The sequence below is a fragment of the Ochotona curzoniae genome, unplaced genomic scaffold (genome assembly GCF_017591425.1).
Source record: "Ochotona curzoniae isolate NIBS_2020 unplaced genomic scaffold, NIBS_Ocur_1.0 contig_1, whole genome shotgun sequence".
Taxonomy (NCBI): Eukaryota; Metazoa; Chordata; class Mammalia; order Lagomorpha; family Ochotonidae; genus Ochotona; species Ochotona curzoniae.
Window position 1 is genome coordinate 3,379,419 of NW_024464918.1, and position 13,957 is coordinate 3,393,375.

A 13,957-nucleotide genomic window follows, 5' to 3' on the forward strand; every position below is an offset into this window, starting at 1 on the left:
CTGTGTTGGCTGACGCAGCAAGAGCCTTCTGGGGGTCAGGCATCTTCCTACTGGCACTGAATGACTGGCCTGGCTGAGGGATGCAGGTGTACAACTTGCCATCAATATTTCAAGCAGCATTATTTATTGATCCCACTTGTGGCTGGGACAAAAGCAGAGTGTAATTCATAGGGGATACAGGGCTGCTGGGGTCAGATGGGGAGAGAGGTCATGAAAAGGTTAGGTGGTTGAGGAGTTCCACCAAGGGCCCTGGCAAGGACCCTGCGGAGTTTCGGAGCTTGCTCTCCCGTTTCAATTCCACAGGACAAGGGAACCTGAGGCAGGCGTGGGACTGCTACTGTGCTCCCTGTCCCCTTCCCTTCGCTCGCCAGACCATATCTTAGGCACAGGCCCTCATGCCAGTTCTCACACAACAGCCCCTGTACCTTTCACTCCCGATGAGTCCCTCTCCTCTTAGAACCCCCCAAATCAGCTCCAACAGCCTCTCTAGATAGAAGCAATAACAGAAACCCAGATGGGGAACTTCGGGTCTGGCACTTCCAGGGGCAGGGCATACCCTGCATCTTATTCACAAGGCTTTAGTGTCTCTGGTGGAGGGGGCAGGGATGCACAGGCTGGGTTTGGAAAGGGACTGCTTGGAACCCTCAACCGTGCTGTCCACCCCTCGAGGATGCTTTCTTCTTGAATCTCCGGCACCGGGGAGAGGAGTAGAAAGCGCGCCACTAACCAAACCTTGAACCACCTGCTGCAGCACGGGATTGTCCCGATCTGCCTGCCGCCTTGGACTCCCACATTGGGGGGAGAGCTGCGCCACCTGGTGGCCTTTTATCTCCTTGCAGGCTCCGCTCCGCTATCGCCAACGCCAGCTTGGAAGTAGGATTTGGGGCGCTGCGAGCACGCCCTCCCGGGACCTGTGGTTCCCTCCTCCTTCATATGGACCTGACCCAGCTTAGAGAAAGAAACTCAAGATGAATTAGGGAGAGAGACAATCATATTGTGGCTGAAATTTAAGGTAGTGGGGGAACCAGCCGGAGCTGTTGGATTGGAAGTAACTTCAAACTTCATCCAGGATGCTACAGAAATGTGGGCACAGAGCCCCCAGCTACACCCTATTCTCTCTTGTCTGCCCTGCCTCCTTCCAGGTGAGCAAAGCTGGACTGAGCTCTGCTGATCTGGAAAGCAGGCAGAGGCTGGACACAGCTGCTGGCTTCCCTTTGACGTCACAGCCTGGAAATCCCATTTTAAGCAGGCTCTCTGGGTGGAGTGGAGAAGCCACCAGAAAGGGAGGGAGAGCTGGCTGAGACAGCCCCAAACCTGAAGCTACTATAGCCAGGAACCTCAGGCCTGGAGGGCTGCCTGGGAGGCCTGGACATGGAGCACCTCTCCAGAAGCCCCTAACACAAGCAAAAACCTCTGAAAGCCCCTGGGTTCCACGCTGTGCACAGCTCTGGCCACACCTCTCTGTCCTCCGCTCTTGTCCAGGAGAGATCTAGCAGGCAGAGGCGAGAGGGCAGGTGGCTCCAGGGATTGGGGAAACAGCAGCAGATTCCCCACCAGCCAGCCTCCTCACAGGAACCCTCCCTTCCATCCTGTTACCCTCCATTTTTCCTCTCTCCTCCTGCACCTCAGGGGGCGGGGCCTGTGCTCAGAGTGCTGGAAACCTGCGTGTTTCCATGGCAACAGACCAAGGCGCTTAACAATCTGAGCATGTCCATGTAATGTTGAGGAACCCAAATGTGTGCAGCACGCCTGACAGTGCTGAGCCTGGCAGGGACCTCCCCAGCCGTGACGGTGCAAGCACACCCTTGTACATGTGCACATACGTGTGTGTATATGTATGTGCCTGAGATGCAACAAATGAGCTTTGGGTGGACTGTGCTTTATCTGGTTCACTGACCGTGTGGGACCTGTTGGCCTGGGGCTGGAGCTTCTTACTCCCTGGGGGATTTTCCTAGAACAAATCTGTTCCCTGACTTTTCCTCAGCACATTCTTCTCCTTTCTGAATTTTTCAGAGCCCAGTGAGAGGTGCGGAGAGGGATTCTCGCCCAGGGATCCTGGGGAAGCCTCATGGGCATCGCACCTGAGGACCCAGAGCCCAGAGGGCTTTTTTTTTTTTTTTTTAAGATTTATTTATTTTTACTGAAAGTCAGATATACAGAGAGGAGAGACAGAAAGAAAGGTCTTCTGTCCGCTGCTTCACTCCCCAAGTGACCACAATAGCCAGATCTGAGTTGATCCAAAGCCAGGAGCCAGGAGCTTCTTCCAGGCCTCCCTCACAGGTGCAGGGTCCCAAGGTTTTGGGCCGTCCTTGACTGCTTTCCAGGCCACAAGCAGGGAGGTGGATGGGAATGGGGCTGTTGGGATTAAAACCGGCACCTATATGGGATACTGTGCATGCAAGGTGAGAATTTTAGCTGCTAGGCTGCCACGCCAGGTCCCCCTTTTAAAATTTGTTTTATTGGAAAGGAAGATCAGATTTCCAGAGAGAAGGAGAGATGGACCAGAGAGAAAAGTCTTCTGTCCTCTGGTTCACTCCTGCAGTGGTCATAATAGCCAGAACCAAGCTGATCCAAAGCCAGGAGCTAGGAGCTTTCAGGTCTCCCATGCGGGCACAGGCTCCCAAGGCTTTGCACCATCCTTGACTGCTTTCTCAGGCCACAGGCAGGCAATTGGATGGAAAGTGGAGCATCTGGGACACAAACTGGCACCCATGTGGGTTCCTGGCACTTGCAAGGTGAGGATTTAGGTACTAGGCCTTTGTGCTGGGCCCCCAGGGATTTCTTGAATATGACAGGTGGACATGTGTTGTGATGCCAGGGAAGATAAGAGGCAGTCAGAAGGCATTTTGCCAACCTTGGGTTCCAGCACCTGGGCCTAGGACACCACACCCTGTGTCCTCTGTTCCCACCCCCAAATTGAACTTCTGATCGCTCCCTCCCCGTCCATTCTTACCCTCCGCTGACCTCTCTTCCGTTGCAGCTGCTGCTTCTTGGCTATCTGTTCCCTTCTTCTGGGTGCTGACTTCTTCTGGGACCCGGTGTGTAACTACTTGCCCTTCTTGGCCCCTCATAGACTCTACTGCCTCAGCAGGGCTATGATCCCATGCCCTGTGGCCTGCACACTTCCTTTCTCCTCCAGCCAAGCACAGCCATGGAGGCCTTGGCCCCTTCCCTTCCTTGTGCCACCCTGTGTGTCCCAGTGGTGATGGGATTGCCTTTCATGACTTTCTAATCGCCGCCGCTTCTCTCAGCCGTCAGTGTCTCTGGCTTTAGCCTCTTCCACATTTTTGGTGTCTACCAGAAATGTTGGTGAGCAAATCCCAGCAGGCTCTTAGCCTTCTCTCTTCAATGGGGGCTTCTTGGGGGCCAAACCCACATATCTAGCACTTTGTGGGGTGCCATATGGTCCACTTGGATCTTTGGGGCAGGGCTCTGAGTGGCAAGGCTATCTCTGAAGAGTGAGCATTTAGTGCAGCAGTGAAGGTGCTGCTTGGGAGTGTCTGGGTTACAGGCCTTGCTCCACTTCCTTCCAGCTTCCTGCTAATGTTCTCCTTGGAGAGCAATGAATCCTTGCCACCTAAGTGGGAGCCCAGATGGAGTCCCTGGCTCCTGGCTTCTATTTGGTCCAACCCCAGCTGTAGCAGACATTTACAGAGTAAACCAATAAGCAACTGGGTTACTCATTTTTGGTTTCAGCCTGTGGCTCATCTTTTTTGATATTTATTTAAACGGCAGAGTGACAGAGCAAGAGAATGAGAGTGAGAGCAGGCTACAACAGAAGAGACCTGGCCAGGCCAAAGCCAAGGACCAGGGACCGCACCCGGGTCTCCTACAGGACAGGAGCTCAGACTTGAGCCATCGACTACCACTTCCCAGGTGCGTGCACAGGAAGTGTGAATCAGCCCTCCAATATGGACATGGCAGGCAACACAGGAGGCAGATCAGCCGGCTATGCCTGCTCTCTGCTGCCGACTCTTCCTTCCTTCCTTCTCCTTTCTAAGACTCATCTTTTATTTGAAAGGCAGATTTATAGAGAGAAAAAGACAGAAAGATCTTCCATTTGCTAGTTGACACTCCAAATGGCCACAATGGCCAGAACTGAGCCAGAAGCTTCTTCTGGGTCTCCCATGGGGGTTAAGGGCCCTATAAGTTTGGGGGCATCTTCTGCTGGCCACAGGCAATAAGCTGGATGAGAAGTGGAGCAGCTGGGACATGAACCAACCAGCACCCACATGGAGTGCTGTCTCATGTAGGCAGAGGATTAGCCAGTCGAGCCATTTTGCAACCTCCCCTGTCCCCTCCGTTATTGGCCCTTTTTAACTGTCTGAGGTCCCAAATTTTTCCAGGTCCCATTTTCCCAGACAGAAGCTGCTTGTACCTACTATTCCCTGGAGGCCAGGGCTCCTGGAGTGCTGATTCACCTGTCCCTGCATCTTCCCACCCCAGCCCTACCATGCGCCATAGCTGGTCTTGCTATTGCTTAACTCAGGGCCCCTTCCCGTCCCTCAGATGAGTGAGGCAAGAACAACATTCAGAGGCCAAAGAGCATGAGGTGCCAGCGGTGGGTTTATTGGCTCGTCCAGTGTCAAAGTTCTCCTGGCTCCCAACGCTTTTGGAGCCCCTGGCTCCTGCCTTCCTGTCCTCCTCTCAGGGTCTGCCTGGCAGAAGCTGGAGCAGGGTGTGGGTGGAGGCTGGGCTGAGCTGGACTGGGGCTCTGTTCACATAGGGCCAGGTCTACTTGGCACAGAAAATGGGAACAGGGGTTGGGGGATCCTGGGGTAGGGCCCCCAGTTCCAAGTGGGGAAAGGAGTCCAGCCCAGGGCATATGGCAGGAACAGGGTCCCTCAGAACCCCATTCTCTCATGGACTGGGGTCTTCTGAACTCAGAGATTGGGAGACAAGGAGGGGAGGAGGTGGCCTTGGGGCTAGGGGGCTGAGGGCAGATGGAGTGACCACTGGAGAGAGAGTCCTTGAGTGGGTGCCCCACCCCCACCCCACACTGTTTTTAGTGGAGATAGTTGGCACCTTCTGAGCCGGCTGCAGCCCCGGCCCTCCTGACCATTTTGGCCCACACTAAATCCAATTGTCCTCGGGTTATAACAGTGACCTGCTGGCCCCCACCTGATCCCTCCCTGAGGCAGTCCCAGTGGATCCCCCTTTTCTCACGGGTGCCTTCAGGCTCAGCCTTGGTCCATTTGGGCTGTGGTCCATGCTGCCTCCAACTCAGAGAGCAGTGGACGCGTGTGGGGACCTAAGAGGAGAGGATGGCCATGGTCTTCAGCAAGGCACTGGGTGGGCAGGGACAGGGCTGGGTAGGAGGAGGGAGAAGGGCCAGACAGGCTGAGGAGCCTTCCCCCATCTCCCTGGGTGGCTCAGTTCTCAGGCTCTGGGCCAGGCTCCACCCTCATCTCCCAGCACCGGGCCTGCCCTCCAGAGGAGTGTCCACTGGGCAGGCCCCATGCTGAGACACCCCAGGCTGGTGGCACAGCATGAAGAAGGGGCTGGGTTGGGCTCAGATGGCCCCAAGCTTCCTCCTGGCTCTGTAGCCCGTGGGGTAGAGATGAGGGGGCAGAGGGGCTTAAGCTGAATCGCCCCCAGCCACAGGCTTTTTCTTGGGCCTCGTCTTCAGGGTCTTGGAAGATGGTGACTGTAAAGGGAAGGAGGGGACAGCTCAGCCAGAGCTATTACCCTCCACATCCCCAGGCTGGAGCCCTGCATTCTCACCTCAGCCTTGGGCACTTTTTTGATGGACTTGACCCTCTTGGGGGCCTTGTCTCCCATGTCCTCCTCAGAGGGCTCTGTACGGAAATCGGTCTGGTTCGTGCTGGGCCTTATGCTCAGGGCAGGGTCGTCTCCTGGGTGCAAGGAGAAAAGGAGAACATGGGTCCTGGCCTCATTGCCCCTGAGCCCTGCCCCCACCCTCTTCTCCACCAGTCCCAGGTCCTGCCTGCACCTAAGTCCTCGATGGTATCCAGGAGGCTGCCAGGGCCTGGGCGGAGGCGGCCATCGGGCCCCTGCAGGGGCAGGGCATCTTCATCCCGGATCAGGGTCAGGTCCTGCATGCTGAAGCTCCTGAGCTTCTCTGACAGCACTCCTTGGCCCTGGGTCACCACCACCGCCGCCGCACCCAAAGAGCAAGGGAAGAGGCAGGGTGGGGCCAGAGGTGAGTCTCCTCACCCTGGCCCATGGGGGGCCACTCTTTCCTTTGGAGTAATATAGAAACCCAACCCAGCTCAGCTGGGACAGGTGTGTGTATGTGTATGTGGCACAGCCAGGTCTAGAACCCTGAGTTTCACAGGTCTGAGGACAGGTTGGGTGCCAAGCGGCCCAGCCTGGGGCATGAGATGGACTACACAGGATGTGAGTCTAAGGACATCCGGGCTTGTCCCTCACATCTCACTCACCTTGGTAGCAGCCGTGACTGCGGCATTGGCGGCGAGGTTCAGGCCCCTCTTGCCTACCCTCATCATGGTCTCATAGCTCTTGTCTCGGGCCTGCGTGATATACTCGTCGATTTCCTGAGAGTGCAGTGGGAAGGAGGAACAAGTGAGAGGTGGAGGGGCTGCTCCTGAGACCCTGCCACCATCCCTCCTCATTCACATGGAGACACAAGCAGTGCATGCTCTAGGGTTGAGGGGACTCTGCCAGGTCATTTCAGGCTAACCAGATGCCTGGGGAAGGCCAGAGAACTAAGGGTGAGGACCAACCTTCTCCTTGTTGGACAGGGTCGGGTGCACGAACTTGCGGTAGAGCACGCTGGAACCCTTGGTGTAAGGAGACAGCAGCCATATCACGAAGGCGATCTTGAGCTCAAAGTAGAAGGGGAACCTGTTTGGGAACAGGGACGGTACAGAGCATGGGGTCGGGGAGATCAGGAGGGCATAGGATTCAGCAATGTGGAAACTGCAGGACTCTGCACAGCCTGCCCCACTCAGCCTCGCTGGACTGGGTCATTTCTAGTCCTTAGGGAGGGAGGACAGGGAACTGCAGCAGCTTTCCTCTCCCTCTTTCCTCTGCTCTGGGGTCTGCACCAAGGCAGGCCCCCAGACCATCTCTCCCCTGCTCTGGGGTCTGCACCAAGGCAGGCCCCCAGACCATCTCTCCCCTGTGCCCAGGTCCATGCTAGCTCCTCAGTTTCCTGCTCTGGCCCTCCCTCCTGGGAAGAGGAGTAGGCTTTTCCAGCTGTGCAGGGGCAGAGAAAGAAAGAAAATGCATCCACTGGTTCACTCACTCACTTCAAAATTGCTGACAAAGGCCAAAAGTCCTAACTTTGGCTGGTCAAGGCCAAAGTTAGGAGCCCAAGGCTTCCCACACAGGTGGCAGTGACCCAAGCCCTTTAAGTCATCGCCTACTGCTTCCCAGGCTGCACATCAATAGGATATTGGAATCAGAAGTGGAGCCAGGTCTTCAATCCAGGGATTCTGACTTGGGATGTGGTTTGCTGAGTAGTGTTTTAATTATTGTCCCAATCATCCATTCTAACCCTCAATTTTGAACTCTTCTCTTCTAATCTCCTTCCTCTACTAGAAGCACTTGGCTCAAGCCCAAGGATGCATCTGTAAGCACAACTCTTTCAGCGTCTCATGGGCTGGGTGGTTGGCCTTCCCTTATAAAGAGTCCTTCACTCGTTCAGTATAGGTTTCTGAGCTCTTGTATTTCACACATCCATGTACACAGTCTTGCAACACCTGGGAAATGCTTCAGAATTGCAAGCTTGAGCCCAGTGCAATAGCCTAGCGCCTAAAGTCCTCGCCTTGCCTGCAGTGGGATCCCATATGGGTGCCGGTTCTAATCTTGGCGGCCCTGCTTCTCATCCAGCCCCCTGCTTGTGGCCTGGGAAAGCAGTCGGGGATGGCCCAACTCCTTGGGATCCTGCACCCATGTGGAAGACCCAGAAGAAGATCCTGGTTCCTGATTTTGGATCGGCACAGCACAGGCTGTTGCGGCCGTTTGGGGAGTGAATCAATGGATGGAAGATCTTCCTCTGTCTCCTCCTCTTTGTATATCTGACTTTGCAATTTAAAAAAAAGAAAGAAAGAAAGAAAAAAAAAAAAAAACCCTGCAAGCTTCTGGTGTCTACAGCATTGACTCTCATGCCCGCTTGACAAATGGGGGCCCCAGGGTGAGAGCTGTGACCTGCCCAGGGCCCTGGGGAAGGGTGACCGAGTAGGGCTCCCAAATCCCCTGTGGTGCTTTGCTGTCAGGCAGGACCCAGGCACTCTCTGATCAGATCAGTACAGGGAAGGGAACTGAGAACCCTTGCATGCTGGGTCTGCCCACAGAGAGGCTGGCAGGGATGGTAGAGCTCACCAGGACAGCACGATGTCTGTGAGGGTCTCAGCTGTGGTGAAGAAAGCAAAGACGATCCAGTACATCATCCACTTCACCTGAGGAGGCAGGGGCATGGTTGGTGGGGGGGAGGGGGCATGCCTGGGGTTCCCAGCCTGGCCTGCCTGCCAATCATGAGACCCTGGGTATCACTGGGACCTCAGCTCACCTGCCAGTCATTGAGGCTGAGCCCAGGTCTGCTGGTGGGCTATGTTGCAGGCACAATGGGAGGGGATGTGCCCTATGGGTGTTGGATCACCCAGGCTGGGAGAGGGGAGCACCCAGGAACCTCCTTTGCCCTAGTGCATCACACACCCCATCCTCCCCTCTTCCTGCTGTGAGGAAGGGTCTTGGACTCACATACTCCTTCACGTTCTTTGTCTTCACCGCCTTGTAGGAGGAGTAGGCCGGGTACAGGGTGCCGAAGATGAGCCTAGGGGGCAGGCACGGTTACTGGAGCCCTCAGCCAAGCACAGCGGCCTCTGGGTCAGAACTCCAGAGGTTCTCATCAGCCAGATGGGGGACCCCAGCTAGGGCAAAGCATGGAGACTCTACCCAGCTAGGTAGGGATAACCCTCCTTTCTCCTGGGACAGGTTTTCTCTTCCCTGAGGCATAGAGAGGCACAGAGGCCTGAGGGTTCAGGGGTTCATGACTCTTGGTTAGACACAGCATGTCATGGGGAGTGGAGGTACGGTTGTGGCTGGAGGGTGGGGTGGGGGCTCCCTTCTCAAGCCCATGTCCATTCATACTCATCCACCTGCCTGCCTTTAACACCTTCTGGTGTTGTCTGGGCCCAGACAGGGCCAGTTCTGCCAAGAAACCCTACACCACCCAACCGGGCCCTGTACCTGGCACTCAGAGGCACCACTGTGGCCCTGGGGACGTAGGGAGCAGAGGGCACAGAGGCAAGAGGCTCAGTGAGGGGCAAAGAGGCTTATTCCCTCCTGGCCAGACCCCAGGGATTAGCTCAGGGGAGGGTCTGCGGCTCAAGGCACTGTCTGTGGCTGATCACATTACAGAACACAGATGGGACAGGCATGCCCCTTGAGTAAGAGAATCAGGCCCCATCCTGCAAAGCCCACACTGAGGCAGGAGGCCCCCAGACTCTGCTGAGCTCGGAGACAATCCAACCTGAGAAGCCTGCAGCAGGGCGGGGCCGTCGTGCAAGCAGAGGGGCAGGTCCCCTGCTGGGGTAGGGGTTGTTGGCTCTGAGGCCCAACTCCCTAGCAACCTGAGGGTGCTGCCTGCTCCTGCATGGACTGGCCTGATGGAGGTAGGACCCTTGCAAACTGGCCTTAAGGACAAAGTCTGGGGTCTTGGTGGAGTGTCTGTACTCCCTTCGGGAGATTGGGGCAATGCCAGGGACGCAGTTCCACATGTGGCCCTGGCTTCAGCCTGGAGGGAAGCCCCTACAGGTTCTCCCTGCCGCAGCTCCAAAACCCGCCCTCTCGCCGTTACCTCCCATACTTTGTCCTCCAAGCATCTCTGCTTTGGGCGCCCATACGGCTTCCCGGGGCCTTCAGGACATGCGCATCCTCAGCACTAGTGCCCTGCCCAGCCAGCGTGCGGGGATGGGGCCTGGGCCCTCCGAGCGACCAAGCGGCTGGCAAAGCCTGCCAGCTCAGGAATGAGGCCCTGCCTTGCCCCCACGCTCTTCTGTTACCCCTGCCCCGAGAGGCTGACAGGGCTGCACGAGAGTCTGGTGGGGCGGCTGGGACAGGGTCATGCCCACCTCCTTTTATAAAATCAAACCGTAGGAGGGGCTGGTGCGGGGACAGGGACACTAAAAATCAAAGGAGTTATTAAAAATAATGGGAGTGAAGCCCTTGGGAAGCCAAGGCCCGCCACGCGCCACTCAGGTTCCAAAGCTCCCTGTCTCTGGGGAACCCCAGATATGGCCGAGGTTAGCAGCCGAGGCGCTGTCCACCCAGGTCTCCGATACACCCTTCCGCCCTCCATCTCCTGTGGGCGCGCCCGCCGCCGCCCCCACACTCACACCACCAGGCGAGAGATGATCCAGGACACCATGGCGGGGCCGCGCTCAGCGCCAGGCGGGGATCCGGCCCGGGCCGAGGAGGCAGGTACCCGAAGCCGAGCGGCGGCGGCAGCAGGAGCCGCAGGAGCCGCAGCCGTTGCGGGGGCAGAAGAGCGCGGAGCCGCCGCCGTTAGTTAAAGGGGAGGTCCCTGCCGCAGCCACGGCGGTGGGTGGCGGCGTTCTTAAAGGGGAGGCCGCGGCGGCAGCGCTGCGCCCCCCAGCACCTGCTAGGGCTGGGCATGCGCCTTCGACCCTTAGTACCCTGGTTCCTAACTGCTTGTTCTGTTTTCTGGAGGTACTGCCGGCTGCTTCGTGCCTAAAAACCTTAGGAGGAAACATGACCGTATGCACAAGCTTCCGAGATTCACATGCATGACTCCAGGGAATTTTTAGGACAACCTTGGAAGGCAGAGGGCATAATTATCCTCATTTTGACGATACAGAAATGGGAAGCTTAGGAAAATTCATTAATTTGCTGAAGAATACAACACCACTAAGCCACACTGCTAGGATGAGAACACAGGCAACAAGCCCACCTGGCTGACAACTCCCCCCACCCAAGTTACAGGCAGGTAAAGACATGCACCTGAACTCCCGGAAGCACCGTCACAGCTGTGCCTGCCCACCCTTACCAATCACCCCTGCTGATAGGACCCACCCTGCCTTGGGCTCTGCAGGGTGACACCTTCCTTTTGGAGGGGCTGCAGCAGTCCACGCCAGCACCACTCAGCAGCACATGTCCTAATTCTGAAGATGCTCATTTACAGAATGTAGGCTAGTGCACATCCTGATTTTCACCAACCAAGCTCCAAAGCCCCTCCTTCTGTTCTCCTTTCCTGTCCCATTTTTGAGCTTTTGCGTTTCTCTACCTTTTATGTTGAGGTAATTCTTTTGGTGACAACAGCATCAGCCCATACCCATTCAGGCTAAAAGGACAAACCTGCATGTCAGAATCCAGGCCCAGTAGGCTTGAACGCACAAAAGACCATTGCAACCTGATGATTCCATTTCCAGGCCGACGCTTTCCAAGATGTTTTCCCATAGGATCCAGAGAAGCAGATCCAGACGACAACCCCTTTCTCTATTCTTCACAACTTTCTCTTCCGTCTCTTCTCATCCTTCAAGGTGCTACATTGCTCCTTGATAAACAAATTCCTGGTGCTCCCTCGGAGGTAGGCTGAAGGCTCCATGTTTTGTGTCACCATGGGCTGTCCTAAGCCATGCCCAGGTGGCTGTGCCCCATGGCCCTCTCCTTTCAGACTCTGCCCCAGGAAGGACGGGGCAGAAACTCCGCAACCCTGGCTCTTCTCGTGCTTCTTGATTCACATGTCCTGTCCCCTGTCCCCTCTCAAAGTCCTAAGAACCACAGTGAACAGGCCCTGGCGACTTTCTTCCAACTAACTACAAGTTCAGGAAATAGAGAAACAATCAGATGTAGTATGGAAATAAATCCCCACCTCTGACATGGCCCGCAATTTGGCCTCGATTGTTCCAAAGACTGGTATAAGAAGAATTAAGTCCACTCAAAACAATTTGTTAGATTTTTAATAAGAACATGGAAATCCCATTCAGCCCTTCAACAGAATTAAAATACAGAAAGTGAAATTAAAGTATTCTACAGTAAATGATTTTTATTAAAAAAAAAGTTAATTGTGAACATATAAACAAACCGGCAGGGCACTACAGTACAGCTGGAAAGATATAATTCCCAATGTACCTCTGGGCCAATGAATTCCATCACTTTCAAATAAATTCTTAATAAAACTCCACTGAGTTGGAAAGTTTTGCTGAAAATATTTCTGGACAAAAAACCCCAAAACAAAAAACTTCAAGTTGGAAATCAAACTTTCCTTTGTATTTGGAAACGTAGGCGGAGTCCCAAGGGAACGCTGGTAACAGTTGAAAATGGTTCCTGGAGTCACCAGTATGTGTCCATGGGGAGCACACCACAGCTCAGACTTGATGAAGTTTTCATACGACTGCTCCCTCAAGGTAAGACTGAAAGGAGTCGGGAGAGACTAAAAGAACCCTAAAAAGCCAATTCTTTTAAATTCTGCTTTGGCTGACTTTGTGCTATAGTGGGCAGCTGAATTCTAAAAACCCTATTTCTTCAAAGAGTTTCATCGAAAGGAAGACTAAATGTAATGTGCCTTTCCTCATAATCCAGGAAAACAATTGTGGTATTTCAAAAATTCTAAAAATATCTACTTTCATGAAATAGTAACTATTTCACTACAAACCTATTTTTCACTAAATACACACATTTCCTAATCCTGGAGCCTCCTGGGAAAAGCAGTGGGTTCTCCCCGGGTCCTGCCAGATTGCAGTGTTCACGGGAGAGTGTGGGGAATGGCTTCTCCCAGCTCCTGGGATGCCCTGCCACAGGTCAGGTGCAGAGACCCATTTGGCTCCCACCAGGTGTGTTGAAGCAACCATCCTCCATGTGCATCAGCTACGGATTCTCCCCACCTCCAGACACATTCCCACTTATTGAGGCACAAGAGGAGAAGAATAGCTAGCTGTGCCCACATTCCTGGTTTCCATATAAATCTTAGACCAGGAGAATGTGTAGGAAAGCCCAATGATGTTCAGGCAATTCAAATTCCCAAAAGGCCACAGGATGGGATGTGCCACCTCGGCTTGTAGTCTGAAACTGTGTGTGTGCATGTGTGTGTGTATGAGAGAGAGAGAGAGAGAGAGAGAGAGAGAGAGAACAGTGCGACTTTCCTGTGTCAACCTTCAGTGTTGAGGCAGCGTAGAAAAGAGTGGCTGGAGAGTTTGTAATACTGACCACACTGGCTCTGGGTGAGGGGCCTCTGCTCCAGCAGTGAACCCTGCTGCTCCCTGTAAGTGGTGTGAGGGAAAGACCTGCTTCCCAGGGGAGTCTGGAATTTCTCCATGCCTAAGACCTTGCCAGTTTCGATTCATGAGCCTTGAGAGTGCCAACAGCATCTTTCACTGCGTGGTAAATGATGTTCTTCACCTGGAGAGAGTAACAAGTACTGTCAGCTCACAGCAGCTCCGTGCTACCTTCTGCAGATGCAAATACTCTAGCACGACCAAATGCCTTCAAGTTCACGAGGAAATAGCCAGCAATGACTGTGTGGTTTCCAGGTCAATTCCCAGTGTGATTTATAAGCCACATAAGATATAATGTCAAAGAGCAGGTGGTTAAACATGCCAGTGGAGATGCCATGTCCCATACTGGAGTTTCTGGGTTTGATGCCTGGGTTGGCTTCTGAAACTGGCTTCTTGTTGCTAAATGGGAAACCTTGTTTCTGCTCCTAGGTTTAGGCCCTGGCTCAGTCCCAGCTGCTGTAGGCATCTGGGGAGCAATACACCAGTGAATGGGGAGCTCCCCCTTTCTCTATGACTCTCAGAGGAAAAAAAAGGCCATATTCAAAAGAAAGTGATAAAATCATTTCAAAGGATATAAAATTATCACCATCTATGTGGCTATAATAAGAGTACATAAAAAAAGCTAAGAAAAATGGAATTACAGATTATTTTGTGTAAAATAACCAAAATCTATTTTTTTTTTTTAAAATTGGAATGGCAGATTTACAGAGAGAAGAGACAGAGAGAAATATCTT

General features: G+C 54.1%; 2 protein-coding genes across 6 annotated transcripts in view; both read right to left on the reverse strand.

Annotated features, from left to right (window-relative positions):
* Nucleotides 1-4,548: 4,548 nt before the first annotated feature.
* On the reverse strand, nucleotides 4,549-10,943 carry REEP2 (receptor accessory protein 2). 3 transcript variants are annotated; one of them, XM_040979426.1, is made up of 8 exons: nucleotides 10,326-10,943; nucleotides 8,689-8,761; nucleotides 8,311-8,387; nucleotides 6,708-6,828; nucleotides 6,405-6,518; nucleotides 5,954-6,101; nucleotides 5,725-5,855; nucleotides 4,549-5,647 (listed from the first exon to the last, which is right to left on the reverse strand). In XM_040979426.1, the coding sequence occupies exons 1-8, from the start codon at nucleotides 10,355-10,357 to the stop codon at nucleotides 5,579-5,581; spliced, it is 765 nt and encodes a 254-aa protein (XP_040835360.1). In that variant the 5' UTR covers nucleotides 10,358-10,943; the 3' UTR covers nucleotides 4,549-5,578. The 3 variants fall into 3 exon arrangements, with proteins under 3 accessions (XP_040835360.1, XP_040835415.1, XP_040835490.1); XM_040979481.1 differs by having other exon boundaries at nucleotides 5,954-6,091; nucleotides 6,401-6,518; XM_040979556.1 differs by lacking the exon at nucleotides 10,326-10,943 and having other exon boundaries at nucleotides 8,693-9,148.
* Nucleotides 10,944-11,882: 939 nt separating this feature from the next.
* KDM3B (lysine demethylase 3B) overlaps nucleotides 11,883-13,957 on the reverse strand; it is a 64,757-nt gene continuing 62,682 nt past the window's right edge. For all 3 annotated transcript variants that reach the window (XM_040978867.1, XM_040978696.1, XM_040978774.1), the window contains exon 24: nucleotides 11,883-13,347. In XM_040978867.1, coding sequence (XP_040834801.1) covers nucleotides 13,267-13,347 — 81 coding nt within the window. In that variant the 3' untranslated portion in view covers nucleotides 11,883-13,266. The remainder of the gene's footprint in view (nucleotides 13,348-13,957) is intronic.

Bases quoted from the DNA above. Each gene is read 5' to 3' on its own strand.
- REEP2 (XM_040979426.1), bottom strand. From the start codon at position 10,357: ATGGTGTCCTGGATCATCTCTCGCCTGGTGGT. The intron at 6,102-6,404 runs GTGAGTGAGATG...GTGGTGACCCAG, and splicing joins CAGTCACGGCTGCTACCAAG to GGCCAAGGAGTGCTGTCAGA. The intron at 5,856-5,953 runs GTGCAGGCAGGA...CCTTGCACCCAG, and splicing joins GGATACCATCGAGGACTTAG to GAGACGACCCTGCCCTGAGC.